We start from the raw sequence: 16,050 nt of genomic DNA, 5'->3' as shown, positions 1-16,050 counted from the left end.
GAGGCTGATAGAGTTTCATGACTGAACTAGATATTTACTTCATTGTTACTTATAGGTGTCTTAATCACTGAAGTTGTAAAAATCATCATACATGTATGTCCCTAGTATTTAGTGAGAGCACTGAGCAGCACAGCTAACATTACCACAAACGAAATCCACACTAAATAAATAACAGCACAATACAACCATGACATGCATATGTAATTTGTTAGAATTTCACAAGCAAAAAAAATGCTGTCCTTCGATTGTGATTGTAGTCAATCTAGGCCGAGCACAATTACCTATCCCGGTAAGTGGAGGTTGAGCTATTTTGGCAGGCTGACTGGGGACTGCTTTAGCTCCAATAGCAGTGACAGGGGTAGGCTCTGGCTTAGTCTATTGGAGAAAAGAGACACATGCTCATAAAATACACTTATTCATATATTTAAACTGTTACTTATATTTTAAGTTAAAGTTCAGTTCAATTGATATGATGTAATTATGCTTTATTTTTGAAAGAAGAATAAATACATATTTAATGTGAAATTAAACAAAATCAATATATATTATGATTTAACCTTCATGATTTAAAATATATGTTAACTGTTTAAAAGAAAACTATAACTCACTCTTTCAATCTATAACTTAAGCAGGCACTAAAGAAAGGGGAGTTTTGTAACAGAACAGAGTATAGAACAGAGATGGTGAATACAGGAAATTTGTTAGGCATACATTCGAACATATAGACAAAAGATTATATAACTATGCATATGTAACTAATAGAATGGCATTAGAAGAAAAAGTAGGTTTGCACTTCCTAGAAAAGAAAAAAATTCCAGTGCTTGCAAGGCAGCAACAGAATAGAATTGGCTTAGTTTTGCATAAATGAAATGCGGCATTGGAGCCACTTTGACGTTATGCATTGCATATAGCATATGTCTTGTTTTTAGTTGGCTGCACACAAACGTTGACACATAATGCATTATTCTTGACCTAAGATTTGAAAAAGTTCTATTTCTTAAGTGAAATTACCATGGATAAACAGATAGGATAGGATTTGAAGTTATGATGTTTCTGTAATACAGGCCCAGAAGAACAAGGCCTATCCAGAATATCTGAGGACTATCAGTGCTGCCTTGCAAGACCTGTAATAAACCAGGTACAGTTAAAACAGATAAAAAGAATAAGGTCCATCTCATCTGTCTAACTTCTGATGATTTTACACTGGCCCTTAAATGAATAGGCCCCCCCCCCCCCAAATTAAAAGATGTTAATTTACTTTATTTCTTTAGTAGAACACTAAACATGAACACATTGTCCTTGGTAATTAATAAATTGCAAGTCAACGGGTGCTGTCACGTTGAGAGTCAAAAAAAATAAATCTCTGAACATTATTTACAACAGTCTGAAGCAAAATGGCATTTCAGTGCTACACTCATGACAACAGAGGCTCTCTACCACTGCTGTCATTGCCTGATACTGAGAACATGAGCACCACCACATCTTAACAGCCCTCTGTTTCCCCAAGGCTTGTGATTAAGGTCCTGCCAGTCTGCCACTGCTTCCTCCAGCTCTCTCAGTTTTTGATTGGTATATTTGGGTATGAACAAAACTTGTTTTACATCAGAATCATCAACCACTGTAATACCAGCTTTTTTTAAACTGCTTTACTTGCTGGTGTTAAACTGCTGGTGAAGACATTTGGTCTGCACACGCATCCTCCCTCTCTTTTGTAAACAGCAATGGTTTTATTTCATGCGTGATTTTGCCTCTGCGCATACGTCAGTAGACAATGGTAGACAATGGAGCATTGCAATGCTGTTTTGTTATCATGCATACATTATGCGAGAGAAAGCTTGAGGCTATGGATTACAGGTAATAATGTTGTAAATAATGTTCAGTTTCTTGCACAGACTGATTATTTTTATTCATAAGACCGTATATAGACCATTCATAAGAATATATCATGAGGAGCCACAGGGATTAATTTTGTGTTGCTTTTTTGACTCTCAAAGTGACGGCATTTGTTAACCTGCACCAAAGACCATGGGTTTAGCTAAAAATCATCTTTAGTGTTCTACTGAAGAAAGAAAGTCACCTACATCTTGGATGGCCTGAAGGTGAGTAAATTAACAGCAATTTTATTTTTGGTGAACTATATCTTTAATGAACTTTAAAACTCTAAAAAAGCCACAATACTTACTAATATGGCTTAATCTAACCATAAGCTTTCATAAATCTCATCCATAATGTTTATTAAGACTAAAGATTATAAACATCACAGGAACATGCTGAATAGGACACTCCACTTTTAAGAAAAGATCTGGCAATTTAATTAAATTACTTTATGTCTCAAAATATTTACTTACTGCAGCTGGGGAGGTCTGTGCTACTGAGGTGGGTTGTCGAGCCATTGGACCAGTCTGGCCAGGTTTAGCTTGCAGTTGTTGGGCTTGTACTAATTGTGGTTGCGCTGTACCTGTGGCAGATATCTGTGACCCCGGCCTGGCAGCTGGTGTCTGTGCCTGCTGTTGAAGCTGTGTTCGCTGACTTTGCTGCCCATCAACAGGTGGTTGGGAGACAGCTTGCCTGCTTGAACTTGAAGGTCCACCTGATCCCTTCTGTCCAGGCCCAAGGGATCCTTGCTGCCTGGATGAGGAGGGGTGGTCCTGTTGCTTCCTGCTGGAGGACCCTTGATGGTGGGAGGACTGTTTTCCAGAGCGGGAGTTATGCTGGTGGCCTGAGGTGTCACGGGAATAATCTGAGGAGTGGTAGCCCTGAGAACGAGAGTCCCCCCTCCTCCCTGAAGATGACAAGGAGCGGGAGTCATGCCGCATGGATGGATCCTTTGAGGAACGTGATGATCGAGAGGAGCGAGGCTCATCTGAGTGGCGTGAGGAGTGCCTACCAGAACTTCCACTGCCATGATGGCGGTGCTCTCTAGAGGAAATATGGCGGGTTTGACCATAATCATCTTGTGCCCAAAGATCTTCTGGTGGCTCATCATAATCATGGTATGTGTGCTTGACATGGCCTCGCCTCCCAGAATGACCACTGCTGCCATAGTGACGGGAACCACGAACATCACGGGGCTTCTCAAACCAGTCTGTCTCCTCTTGACCAAGATGGTATGCTTTGGAAACCAAAAGCAGATCACAATCAATCTCGATGTCTGATGGTGAAAGAGGATTGCACACTGAGGCCATGCAAAAGAAAAAGAAGAACAAAAATAGCCAGGCTTAAAGAAAAAGCATGCAATATATTTAAACTCAACACACAACATATAAAACAATTATCTCAAATAAGAGATTTTTTTTTTTTTCATTAAAAGGTTTGGAAGTCAAAACCATTCAATATCACACACAAATGAAGCACGTTGGAAAAGAACAAGAGTGGGCAAAAACAAAGAGACCACACAACAACTCATGCAGTTTTTGGAACTGAGCACAACACTGAGAGTCAGTTTTATTGAAAGCTGCATGTTGCCTGAAGACAAAACATGGGCATGCACTTGATTTTCACTTCTTTACTTCAGCTATTCACTCTCTTTCTCTGGGTGGGTGGGGGATGTTTAAAGTGGGCAGTAACGCTGGTATTCAACTCCCAATTACCTTCGCTGTCAGAAACAGCACAATGCATATCGTCAATTATATACATATCATCTGGTTTGTAGACATGGGTCCGGGGCAGGTCTCGAATATGGTCCTGCACATCGGGTAGAGAGTGACTTGAACCATATGAATTTGATGGATAGCTGAAAGCCCTCCCAACACCCATGAGCTTTGTCGTGAGGTGGGAGTTCTCCTTTTCTGAATATTGAGACTGCAAAGCAGGGCGCACACTGTGGCCATAGTTGCTGTGGTATGACCGATCTATACGGTCCCGTTCATATGACCTGCTTCTGTAGCCCCTCTCACAGGGAGAGATTTTGTCCATGCCATAGCCAGTTGAACGGGACCTGCCATTGCCATAGAGACGTTCATCATTATAGTAGCCCCGGTGTGGACTGTAAGTACTCCGTAGCCCATAGATGCCATCCTGAAGTTTATGGTAATGGGAACCTGAGCCATAACCACTGGTTGCAGAGGTGCTCATGGTGTAAGAGGCCAGATCTGCCTCCACATCATGAGCTTCCTCAATTGGGGAAAACTTGGATATCTTCTGCTCAATGCCTTGTTTACGATGTTTGCTCCTCTTGGAGGACATGACTGCTGAAGGGCACAGGTTCTTTGAGGAGTGCCTTTGGGCTGCCCATGTAGGTGTTGAGTGACTGCAGTCATCATAGTAATATGATGATCCCCCACCCATGCTACTGCTTCCCACTACCCGGCCATGCGTATTTGCCCCTTGTGCTTGGTAGCTGCAGGTGCTCTTACCCCTGCCATGATGCTGGTCGTACAGATCTGCATCACGTTCATCCTCTGGTCTGCCAAAAGAGCTCCCCCCTCGAGTGTGAAGTCCGTCACTCCCATATCGTCCATGACCCTCAGTGCGATGTGAGTCTGAACTAGTGCCCATGCCTTCTTTGGTGAGTTCACATATGTCATCGATCATGACATAGTTCCTCGGGACATTCTGATCTAGGTTGGAGGATCCATATAGGCCTTCACTGGTGTACATAGAGGGGCTGTCCATTGAATGCACATGGTCAGATAGTGTTGTCTGCCCATATGTATTGGTAGGAATGGTATTATATTGCCCATAGGAACTGGCTGTAGTTACTGTATATCCATAAGTATTTGCAATAGTTGTTGTGTACGGCCCATAACTACTGGATGAGATTGTTGTGTATGGCCCATAACCAGAGGCTGCGGAGGTTGTTAAAGACCCACCATATGTATTTGAAACAGAAGAGGAGTAGGGACCGTAAGTGCTTGACATAGTTGTGCTGTATTGGCCATAAGATGAACCCAAACCAGACTGGCTGTAACTGATATCTTGGGCAGTGGTTGCAACTACAACTGTAGGATTACTTATAACCTCATAATTAGTGGGCATCTTGTGTTCAAGGTCAGCAAGTGATGTCTGTCGTGGCTTTTGATGAAAAGTGAGAGTGTCTGTCTGTGGCTGATAATTGCTTGCTTGACTGACCGGATAGGGGGGTGCCTGGCTTGGGTATGGTGTACTGTGGGTTGGATAAGGGACTGGACCAGTAGGTGGTAGGGTAGGCTGAAACCCTGGTTGACTTGGCTGTGCTGGAGGTGGCATTGAAGTGTCTGTTGGATATGGAGGCTGGCTCTGTGGGAAGACTTGGGAAGGAAATGTCCCTTGGACCTGATAAGATAGGGTTGGATAAGTCTGCAAGGGGGTGGGTTGGGGGAGAGCTTGAGCTTGGGAGACTGACGGATAGGGAGGTTGGTTGAAACCTGTGCTCTGTGGGGTAGGTGCCGGTGGGTGACTTTGGGGGTACTGGTACGACATAAAAGATGATGTGGGGGGAAACTGGGCAGCAGTGTTCAGCTCACAAGTAAACTGGCTGAGTGGTGCCGTGCTAGGTCTGGTCATTAGCCCGTTGCTCTCAAAGGATGAGGCTGCAGCTGTCAGGCGAAGATTGTTGAGCTCAGAGTCTGACATATAGTCTCGCGAATCACCCATGCAGCGCAGGTATGTTAGCTCCCTCCTGTCTCTCTCCTTTGCCAATGTTTCTTTTCGCTGTGTGATGCCCAACTCCAGGTATCTAAGTTTGGCGTCAATTTCCTTTTCCTCCTCCTCCAACTCAGCCTGCTGCTTACGTAGCTTTGTAGATTCCTGTTCAACAGCCTTCAGCTCATGGGTCAAGTCCTTAAGTAGACTGGCCTTTGCAGCTAAACGAGAACTCCCTTTCAGAGATGGCAGAGAGGGCACAAGTATGTGGGATAGATTAGGGGTGACCATAGGCAGTTGTGTCTCATCTGGTGGAGGGCTTGGCAAGGTCCTCTTCACCTTCCTTAGGAGGGAGCTCTGCTGCAGGGCTGCCAGCTGCAGAGACACAGGGTCCGGGAAGAGTGAAAGAGCCAGGACCATGAAATACAGAGTACAACACAATGTTATATATTAGAGTACTACACATAACTACTAACATAGCTCAAACTACTGATTTAATGTGATATAAAACTGTAAGAGTACACATTCCTGCCAATTTTATAAAGATTCTTATTGAAATCAATGTGATTCTGACCAAACACATTATCTTGCCTTTTTGGCCATATATACAGCAAGGCAATACTTTGTATTGCTGCTGTAATAATTAGAGTTTCTCTTACGTCTGTGGCACAAGCAGGCAAAAAAGGTCCCAGAAACTGATTGAAAGGTAATTTACTCCACTCAAGAATGCAAAAAATTGAATGTGAAAACATATTTTGAATTTACTTTCTGAATACTGCACATACTGTACTGTTAGTGGAAAACGAAAAAACCAAAAACAAAACACCATAACAAACAACAACAAACTACATTGAAACAATATTACAATAGCAAAAAATAAATAAATAAATAAATAAAAATAAAAAATCCACGGGATATCCAAGGTATATGCAAACTGGCCATTTTTTAGCATCTCAGGCTTGCAGACATAGACATAATAATTAGTATCACACTGCAACCTCATGGCCAAGACCATTTCAATAATTACATTTTCTGTAAACAGCAGAAACAAGACTACCTGAGTTATTCTGTTCTAATTTTTCACAAGTTCCTATTGTCCTTTATACAAAGCAAGTGCAAGTTTACAATCAAAAAGATACTAAATTACCCATACCTGACTCTGAAGGGCTTGCTGTTGATAAAGTGAAATCCTAGCCTTGGTATTTTCATCTGTAGTGGGACTGAGAGGCTTAGGGTCTGACATAGATCTCTGAATATTCTTCATTGGGCGAGGAAGGGCCTGATGTCTCTGTGATGGCTCGGCAATACAGGACTTCTGCTGCGGGGTGACATGTGCTTTATTCAGCCTCTCACTAGAAGAAAATGATGTTTCTATGATGCGTTGTGGAGAAGAAAGAGGAGAAACAGGGGAATACAGCACCTGTGGAGATTTAGGTTGTTGCCGGATCAGGCTGGACAGAGACTCATTATGCAGGTGATGCTGCTGGTATCCAAACTCCAAAGGATCAGGCCTCCGTCTCCCAAACTTCACAGCACTCTGTTGACCTGGGGAGAGTGGATCAGCTGAACCAACTAACTGGATACTCGTGGGGCTGACAGTGGTAGCAATGCTTATCTGTGGAATAACTATGCTTTGAGACTGAGTCTCAGGGTCAGTTTGGCAAGCTAAGCTTTGACCCTTCTGTGTTCTCTCAGGACCAGAAATATAGTGGACAATTTCAACCTTGCTGGGGTCTGGGATGGTGACATGTATGCTTGGGGATACTCTAACCAGCTGCTCGGTCTCTGTTTGGCTAGAACAGTCTCGAATGGTCTGGGTGGCAATGCTGGAGGATGCTGTCTTAGCAGTTGAAGTGGTAAATGGAGGTGCTTCGGATTTGTGGTCTACACCAGATTCAGCAGAATGTCTTGAGTAACGAGAACGTCTGCGTCTAACTGGCTGTTCCCACTCTGCCTTGTCTTCGTCATCATCTGTCTGAACACTGCAGTCCACACTGCGCCTAGTCCGTCGTCTTCTTGATACCATATACCTCTCCTCTCCATCTTCATCATCTGTTTGCACACTGCAATCTACAAGCCTTTGGGGCAAGGGGAACATTGTCACTTCTCCCTCATTTCCATCGTGGAGTCGAGGCATAGATCTTTGTTTACGCATGGACCAGATTTCTGTCTGATCTTCACTATTTCTTAAGCATATTTCTGATGTAGAACTTGGTAGTGATCTTAAGAAAACCTGAACATCATTATATAGCATATCTGAGGCTGATTCCTGTGGCTGAATAATTCTGCCACCATGAGGATCACTGAGGATTTGAGTATTTGAACTGACTGCAGCAACAGCTGTTGCAGTCTTCTGTCTCTTTTGTTCCTCAAGCTGCTGCTGTAACTGTTGTTGCAAAGATTGTATCTGGTCAAGCTGCTGTTTTTGTTGAGCTAGTTGCTCTCTCTGCAGGACCAACTGGCTTTCTCTCTCAGCTTGCTGCTGCTGCAAAACTTGTTGCTTTATAGTCTGCAATTCCTGAATCTCTCGCTGTACTAGCATCTGCTCTTTTTCTCTATGCCTCTGCAACTCTGCACGCTCCCGCTCAAGCTCTTCCTGAAGCCTTAGCTGTCGCAATTTTTCCAGTTCCACTCTCTCTCTCTCAATTTGCAAAAGCTGTTCCTGCTGTTGATGCAGTCTGTCCTCTGTTTCTTTTTCTTGAGTTGGAGCAAGACTTCTGATAGCAGTAGCAGGAGTTCTACCCCCTTGAGATAATGGGGGTGGCTGTGTTTTGGGAGCAATAGGATGACCCTGCACTGGAGAATAGGATTGAGCAGATGATTTAGGTTGTGGTAGTTGATGTTGTATAAGAGGCTGGGCAGTGGCCTTGGCCTGAAGGTGGGGCTGAGATAGATTCATTGGTTGCAGCTGGCTCTCAGGTTGGCTCATTGCCAAGGCCACTGGTGTTGACATAGGTGCTGATGTGATAGGACCAGCAGGTACAGAAGAGGACTGACTTGGTTGTGTAACAGTTCCAGCTACTGTTAAGCTTACTGGAGAATTGCCAAGGTACAATGGGGTATCTTGGACTGTCGTGATAGCTAGAGACTCAGGTACTTTTGTAGATGTTGTAACAGGGAGAGGATTAGGTGTAGGACATTGGAAAGGTGCCTGCCCAGTCCTTGGAGCTAGTGGCAATCTAGTTAGGCTTGCCAGAGGTACTGGTGTCATATTTGGTGTAGGATAAGGTCTGTATACCCCTCTTAATAAAGGACGTAGCACTGAAGCTGGCTGGGTTGTAATTGGAACTGTGGATGCAATTGGTGTGTTTATAGTTGAATAGATCATACCATCAGCTGATCTAATAGCTGATGGATACATAGCTCGAAGACTGGCTTGTCTTGCATTTATGAGATCAGTTAGAGCTTGACTATGGGAAAGAGGCTTTCCATCTGGGCTGTACTTGAAACCAAATCTGGGACTTTGGTGCAGATTAATTCTACTAGGTGGACCACTGCTTCTTTCGGTGCCCAGCTGTAATATGTCAGGGTTACTACTATATCTATCTATGGAGTTAAGAGCTGCACACATGCGACTTATCTCCCTGGCAGTTGTGGCACTGTACTGGGCAAGATTAGACTCTGCAAAATCACCTGAGAAATATCCATAATCTGAGCCGATATTGGTCAGGGAGCTGTACCTTCTAATTGGTAGATCTGCAACATCACCTTGACGAAGATCTGTGTAGGAGCCATATTGAAGCCCCATTCCAAGGTACCCTCCGTCATAGCCATCCTTTACTGTATCTGTGAATAATTCTCCAGAGGCATGAAAATGGGGATCAAGCTTTGCTGAATATGATGACAATCCTGCCTCTGCAAGGTTAGTTTCAGACATGGATGGTTGAAGCCGTCCAGGGAGGGGCAATGTGTATGATTTAATTGCGTAATCTTGGTATGTCTGTCCATCTTGCCGTAAATCAGGTTGTTGATAGAGCTGTGGTAATGTGGAAGGTGCTCTTGATGATAGCTTAGAAGTATCATCTGTGACTGGTTTTTGGGAGAATGGACCACCCACACAGCTGCCACCAAAGGGCAGGTTATAAACCATGTCACAGCATGTCACTTGATTTTCTGATTTTATTTGTCCAGTTAAATTTATTGCATCCTGGCCTTCCTCTGATTTGATGAGTTGTGTGATAGTAGCTCCGTGTGCAGCGCCATCTATCTGGACCATCATCATATGAGGCTTGACATTTGTTAGATTCATGATTCCTGTCTCTGTTTGCTTTCCCCTTAACTCAAGTGGACCTCCAACACTATAAACCTCAGATGTCATAGCCGGTGAGATCACATTAACCTCTGTAGCAGTGCTTGTCTGAGTGACAAGCACATCCTTTTTGATTAGAGGTAGTTGGCTAGATAAGTTCAACTTAGCAAAAGAGGCAGCTTGTTGTTGTTGAAGCTGATGATGTTGCTGAAGCTGCTGCTCAAGAAGTTGTTGTTGCTGTTGAAGCTTCTGCTGCTGTTTAAGTAACTGCTGTTGCTGGATACTCAGGTCTTCCAGCTTTGCATCAATCTTTGGTATAGATGGATCAATTGGTGGTGGCTTGTTTGGTGCCAGGCAAACTACTGTTCCCATATCTTTGCCCAAATCAACTCTGTTTTCGAGAGGATCACAATACAGTACAGGGTGCTTAGGCTGGGACATGAACATAGATGCAGCAACAGTAACACTGATAGTTGTAGCTGTTGGTGTCACTAAATGCAGCTGCTCCTGTGTATTCAGGTTCATTATTAAGGGCTGAATAGTTGTGGATTGACGAATGGGGCTTCCTTCTACAGACCCAGAATATTTTCGAGATTCTGTGGCTAAGGAAGTCAAATCCATTCCTTGGTCAGTCATGATAAATGGTGTTGGCTTTATGCCAGTTCGTAGATCTACTACACTTCCACTCTGAAACCTTTGTCCTTGTTCAATTCTTGAAGTACCAGGAACTGTGGAAATTCGACAAAGGGAAATGTTTTCCATTGACATTGATCCACGTGTGTACATGCTAGCAGTGGTGACCATGCTAGTTCCAACACTAACTTTTTCAGCTCTATAGTTCTTGTAGAAACCATGCTGTGGTGATAGTGATGGTGGAGTATCAGGAGGGCTGACAGGAGGTGAGTATGCATCAAATGTTGATTGGCGACTAAACCTTGTTGGTGAAGACAAAGGAGATGTAGCTGTGTTCACGGTAACTGGCTTTGGTGGGCTAGTGGGCTCAAGCTCTTCTGTCCTAACCATAAAATAGGTATCTTGAGAGGACTGCTGTCTAAAAAGGCATGGTGAAACAACCCCATGTGAAGTCTGAGTGCCCTGTGCCATAACTGGAGAGGTGTGAGAAGCATTCCCAGATGAAGCTAACATTGAAGGGATAACTGTCTGAGTAGAGAGCTCAGCTGTTCTCCTAGCGAGAGATCGTGTTGGACTATGAAGAGGAGATGAAGTGGGAGAAACTGGTGGACTCCTTTCATGGTAAGTATAACACCTAATTGAACTTGGGCCAGATTCATTTATAGTTTCTGAGGATGTTGAATTATCCCTCATTTGGACTCCTTTGCTGATTGGCATTTTCCTTGCAGCACTTTCTCTTTGGTTGTAAGCCTGAGTGATTGCAGCTATTTTGTGAGACACATTTGAAACACTAGCGGTGGTTGTGGTAGTCTGCCGACCATATACATTGGGTTGTGTGGTGGACACTGTTTGACTGGCACTTGTTTGAGCGACAGTGACAGTTTCCCTGGCATACACTCCATAAGCAGCAATAGTTGTGGCAGCAACTGCTGGTGTAATACCATTTTTACCAGTTTGATTTCTAAGTCTGTCTTTGGGCCCATCTTTTGAGAAATGCTGAGTTACTCTAACATCAGGTATCCGTCCTCCTGTCCCAGTTTCAGAAAATGATACTGGTGCTGAGAGCTGGGTGGGGCTTGTGCCAGGAGTCAGTAAAGCATTGCTTTGTTCCAGCAACTTAGCAAAGGCTGAGCCTGTATCTAGTAACTGCTTTTCTGAGTAGGACACATCCAACTCTACTTGGTCATCAAGCTGCTTTGAAATGTTTTGTGAGGTCTGGCGGATCTCTTCATAGATATCAACTGTCTCCTCATTCTGATAGTGAATATCATCTTGATCAGTATAATCATATTCATCCTCAATATCTTGTCTGTTTCTAATGTCTGACTCTTGATAGGTGTTTGTGCTGTACTGTTGCAAAATCAGGCCTGAGCCCGATTGCTGCTGTGTCTGCTGCTTTTGTAGTTTCTGCAACATCTCTGCTTTCCTCATCATTTCTTCATATACTTCTTCTGCACTTTTTAATTGTTTGCCACTAGAGGAAGTGGTTATAGCAGCTGTAGATGATGTAGTTTGTGGTTTTTCAGTAGGAGAATAAAGTGACATAAAGGTTGGTAGGTTGTACTCACTACCAGATTTGTACAGCTTTGATGAAATGTCATAGCCCTCGCCATCTGAGTCAGCCGAAGGAGAGTATTCTGAGCAGGAGGACCGGTGTAGTTCCTCCATCTCGGCTGCCTGTCTTAGCTCCTCTGTTGGAGAAGCATCCTCAATGGGGGATAGATTGCTGGGGGGAGTCTTGGATCGTTCTCTGCGTCTTTGTGCTCTTAGCTCTTCTTTGTCACGTTTTGTTTTCCGAACAGTGCTTCGTATTCTCTGTTGCTCCACTTCTCTCATCTTTTCCTGCTCTCTTAGGAGTTCTTCTTCTTCCCTCAATTCGTCTTCTTCTGAAGAATCCTCAATGGTGGGTAAGAGAGGGCCATGGGAGCGATGCCTGGCCTTCCTCTGCTGCTTCGCCTCCTCCAGACGCTGCCTGCGACTAGGACTACTGTCACTGTCATCTTCCATAGAGGATATGGAAGTAGGGGATATCCCCGAGGTGTAGCTAGAGGTGGTTGGTGGGAGGGTGGAGGAATATTCCCCTCTTGACCTTTCTTCTGGAGAACCAGTGAGGCTTTCCATCTCCAGCTCAGGCTCTCTGTCAAGACTCAGGTCATTGTCATTGTTTAATTCCATGTCTCGACTATAACTGCTGGTATTGTTTAATTCTATGGTCTTGAATCTGCGTAACCCTCCTTGCGAGGCCATGAGGTCCTCTTCAGCTGATCCTTTGTATACATCACTTGTTGTTTTACTCTCCTCCTCAAAGCTACTAGAGTGATAAGTGAGACGGCGCTTTTCTTTTCCTGAGTCACTGATGTGCTTTTGTGTCTTTTTTAGCTTTTTGTAGCCAAAGCCTTCATCCTCATCATCGTCATCTTCTTCCATTTCCTCTTCTTCATCTTCATCCTCATTCTCCTCATCTGCACTCATCTCCATAATTTGCCTCCTCATAAACTCCTCATCAGTAATCTCTTCAGATTCGACATTTCTTTTTTTATGGCCACTGCTCTCTGCTACAGCAGCAATTGCTCTAAACTCTCCCTCAGTTGGATCTTCCTCCTCTTCCATAATGCCTTCAAGGTCCTCATCTGAGTCATATTCCTCTGGACTGATTGATATTGAGCGAGACTGATGCTTCCTGATGTCACCATGTTGCTGCTTTCCTCGCTTTTTGTCCTGTGCTCTTTCTCCTTCAGATGAAAATTTAGACTCTAGAAGGGGTCGCATGGAGCTCTCCAGCTTATTTAGCTCAGATGGACTTGGTGGTGTGTGTTGCCCAGTCAGACCTCTCTCATTCATCTTCAGCTCTTCCTCCTGGATAAGACCAGTAATTTCACTATGTGAACTGGAGATCCCATCAGAGGAATAGCCAGTATCACTCAAACTTTGTGGGCTCCGTGATAAATCGTGATTGCTGTTTGTCTTGCTGGTTTCCTGGGAGACCAAAAAACACATAAATACAAAAGATACACTTAGACATACAAATGCTAGTGCACACCATAAGTTCAGTCTACTCCTTCCTTATGAGTGATACTCTATCAATCAGTACACTGAGCCCTCTATTTATAAATCTAAAAATCTTCTGTTATGAGCATTGTTTATTGAAAATCTGACAATACTATGCAACAAGCAATGAAAAGTTCACTTTGCAAGTTCATTTTGGCCTCTTTTTGAAAGTAATTTTAAGGTTAAAAATATTTAAGATGAATGATTTAACAAAACATTGAAAAACATTTCTTGCACCTCTTATATAAAATTAAAAATTGTAAAATGATGGATACATTACTATGACCCAATGGCTTACCTCATAGTGTCTGGTAATACTTTGTAATTCTTTCTTTTCATCTTTAGTAGGCGTTTGAATTGACTCTGTTGTTCCTCTCTTCTGAGTTGGTTTATTGTCCCTATCATCAAAGTCAGGCCCCTTATCTAGTTTGGGTGCAGTTTCCTTCCTCACTTCTTCACAAGTAAATGCAGTAGTGGTAGACACAGGAGGTTTTGTAGCTGTAATAGGCTGTGCAGATGTTTTTAGATCACTTGCTGGTCTAGCTAAGGGGGAAGAGAAACCACTCTGTTGAGAAACTGGAGGTTTCTGCTTTGGTGACATTGCCTGAAGTCCTTGCTGCTGCTTGCTGGAAAGTTGCTGATGCCGAGGTGAACCCGCTGGTTGACGGCTGGGAGATGAAGGTAGAACTGGAAGAGGGTCAAGTCCACCAGACATCAGTCTCTGAGTCTGACAGTTCAGACAGAGCCATTCTTTCTTCTGCAAAACAACAGGGAAGTTTAAGTTCAATACAGAGAATCACAAATTGATCTTAGAGTGTACTTTATTTTGAAATAGGTACACAAAGTAACAAATATAAAAAAGTAATAAAAAACAAAGGACAATGTTGCTAACAACATATTGAGTGAATTAATTGGTGAGTAAATTATTGAGTGAATATTTTTTAAAACAATTAATGCTTTAAAGTCGCGATGACAGAGGTAGCAACAGAACTTTACTTTCATATTGTGACATACATTCAAGTGTAATGGATTTAAAGTCGCGATGACAGAGGTAGCAACAGAACTTTACTTTCATATTGTGACATACATTCAAGTGTAATGGATTATCAAAAAAGAAAAACATGTAAAATGGGGACTTGGTTGTTTCTATTGGCTGTTGATTTGATTTTGAGATGTGCATGTCACACTAAAAAATTAATTCAAGCTTGCAGTCAATTGTGAAAGGGCAGGGTTTAAGTGAACTAAATGATTGAGAAGCTTTCTCACTGCTCGTTCTTTGCCTCCTCATGCCTCCTGCAGTAAGGGAATTGAAATGCCCTTCGAGATGGCTAAATTTGATCTGTTTCCGGGTCATGGGCTGGAGGATGGAGGAGCGAGGAAACGAGGAAGCATCAATTTGAGTATTGAGAAGCACCCCTGTAGTTTTTAAATAAGCCTGAAAGACTTGAGGAGCTGGACCAGGTGTGTTTAATTAGGATTGAAGCTAAACTCTGCAGGGCCGAGGCCCTCCAGGAACTGAGTTTGACACCCCTGGTCTATTGATTTGTGGTGCAAATGCCTCATTCCGTCCCAGTCTCCTCTGCAAACATTCACACCTCTCCAGCCGGGATATGGCTCTAATTATTATTCTTTTGTCTTTATTATATTTACAGATGTCTTTCCATTTACACTGTTTTAATCCCTCATTTCTTTGACCAGACTTCTCACTTCACCTTCTTTGATTTTGTATCAAATGCCCTTCTTAAAAAAAGAAACATTCCAATGATCTTTACTTTTCAAAAATAAGTCATTACACATAATCACTCCTGGTAACAGATGCATAAGGGCTAGCTAGCACATTAGCTTAGCACAACATAAAAACATGACAATTTATGAGATTAAAACCATGATTTTGCTCCAAACTCACTTCATAACATCAGTCAAATATTTGAAATAACCTTCTGTGATCCCATGTGGCTTCTTATCACAAAATGAGGCAGAAAATATATTATTTTAGTATGCTGGGTAACACTTTAGTATGCTGATACGTCATTAATGAATAACTACATAGAAACAAATGAGTAACACAATATTAACATTCTTATTATTAACTATTAACTAATATGAAACCCTGATTAACAAATTAGTACACTCTAAATTGCTTGGTTAAAAACAACCATTGCTGAAACAACCCAGCTTGTTGGGTTTTATACATTAACCCATTGACTGGATTGTTCTTTGACATATTGCTGGGTCAATCAACCTGAAATTGAAGGTTTTTCATTTTAAATAAAAATCTCTAATCTCTGTATATATAGGACAGGAACACTTCATATAAAATATATTTTTTTATTCAATGGCAAGTTTTACAATCATAAAAAACATTAGGTAAACGTTTTAGGATGTGCCAAGAGAAGTCTCTGGGAATCTGTGAGAAGAGAACTGGTATCAGTAGGCTGTTCCAGTTCATTCAATGACACTCTTATACTATTCATGTTTGCAAAGTTGCATCAAAAACAGGTTTACCTTATGCCATCTCATCTGTCAGACATTTACATTTCAACCCGCCAAACGCATAG

At 42.6% G+C, this 16,050-nt stretch overlaps 1 protein-coding gene across 6 annotated transcripts in view; it reads right to left on the bottom strand.

Moving 5' to 3' along the window:
- The window catches only part of bsna (bassoon presynaptic cytomatrix protein a), a 58,577-nt gene that overhangs the window by 17,238 nt on the left and 25,289 nt on the right, over positions 1-16,050 (bottom strand). The window contains exons 4-9 of one of the 6 annotated variants that reach the window (XM_051902440.1): positions 13,791-14,249; positions 6,983-13,420; positions 6,716-6,880; positions 3,591-5,937; positions 2,349-3,112; positions 282-375 (exon numbers count right to left, since the gene is read on the bottom strand). In XM_051902440.1, the coding sequence (XP_051758400.1) occupies positions 282-375; positions 2,349-3,112; positions 3,591-5,937; positions 6,716-6,880; positions 6,983-13,420; positions 13,791-14,249 (10,267 nt within the window). Of the gene's footprint in view, positions 1-281; positions 376-608; positions 636-2,348; positions 3,506-3,590; positions 5,938-6,715; positions 13,421-13,790; positions 14,250-16,050 lie in introns of those variants that run through there. The other 5 variants (XM_051902441.1, XM_051902442.1, XM_051902439.1 and 2 more) reach the window with 5 other exon arrangements.

The sequence above is a fragment of the Ctenopharyngodon idella genome, chromosome 8 (assembly GCF_019924925.1).
Source record: "Ctenopharyngodon idella isolate HZGC_01 chromosome 8, HZGC01, whole genome shotgun sequence".
In the NCBI taxonomy this organism is placed as follows: domain Eukaryota; kingdom Metazoa; phylum Chordata; class Actinopteri; order Cypriniformes; family Xenocyprididae; genus Ctenopharyngodon; species Ctenopharyngodon idella.
The sequence above is the reverse complement of the archived record's forward strand: the minus strand, read 5'-3'. Positions and strand labels throughout refer to the sequence as shown.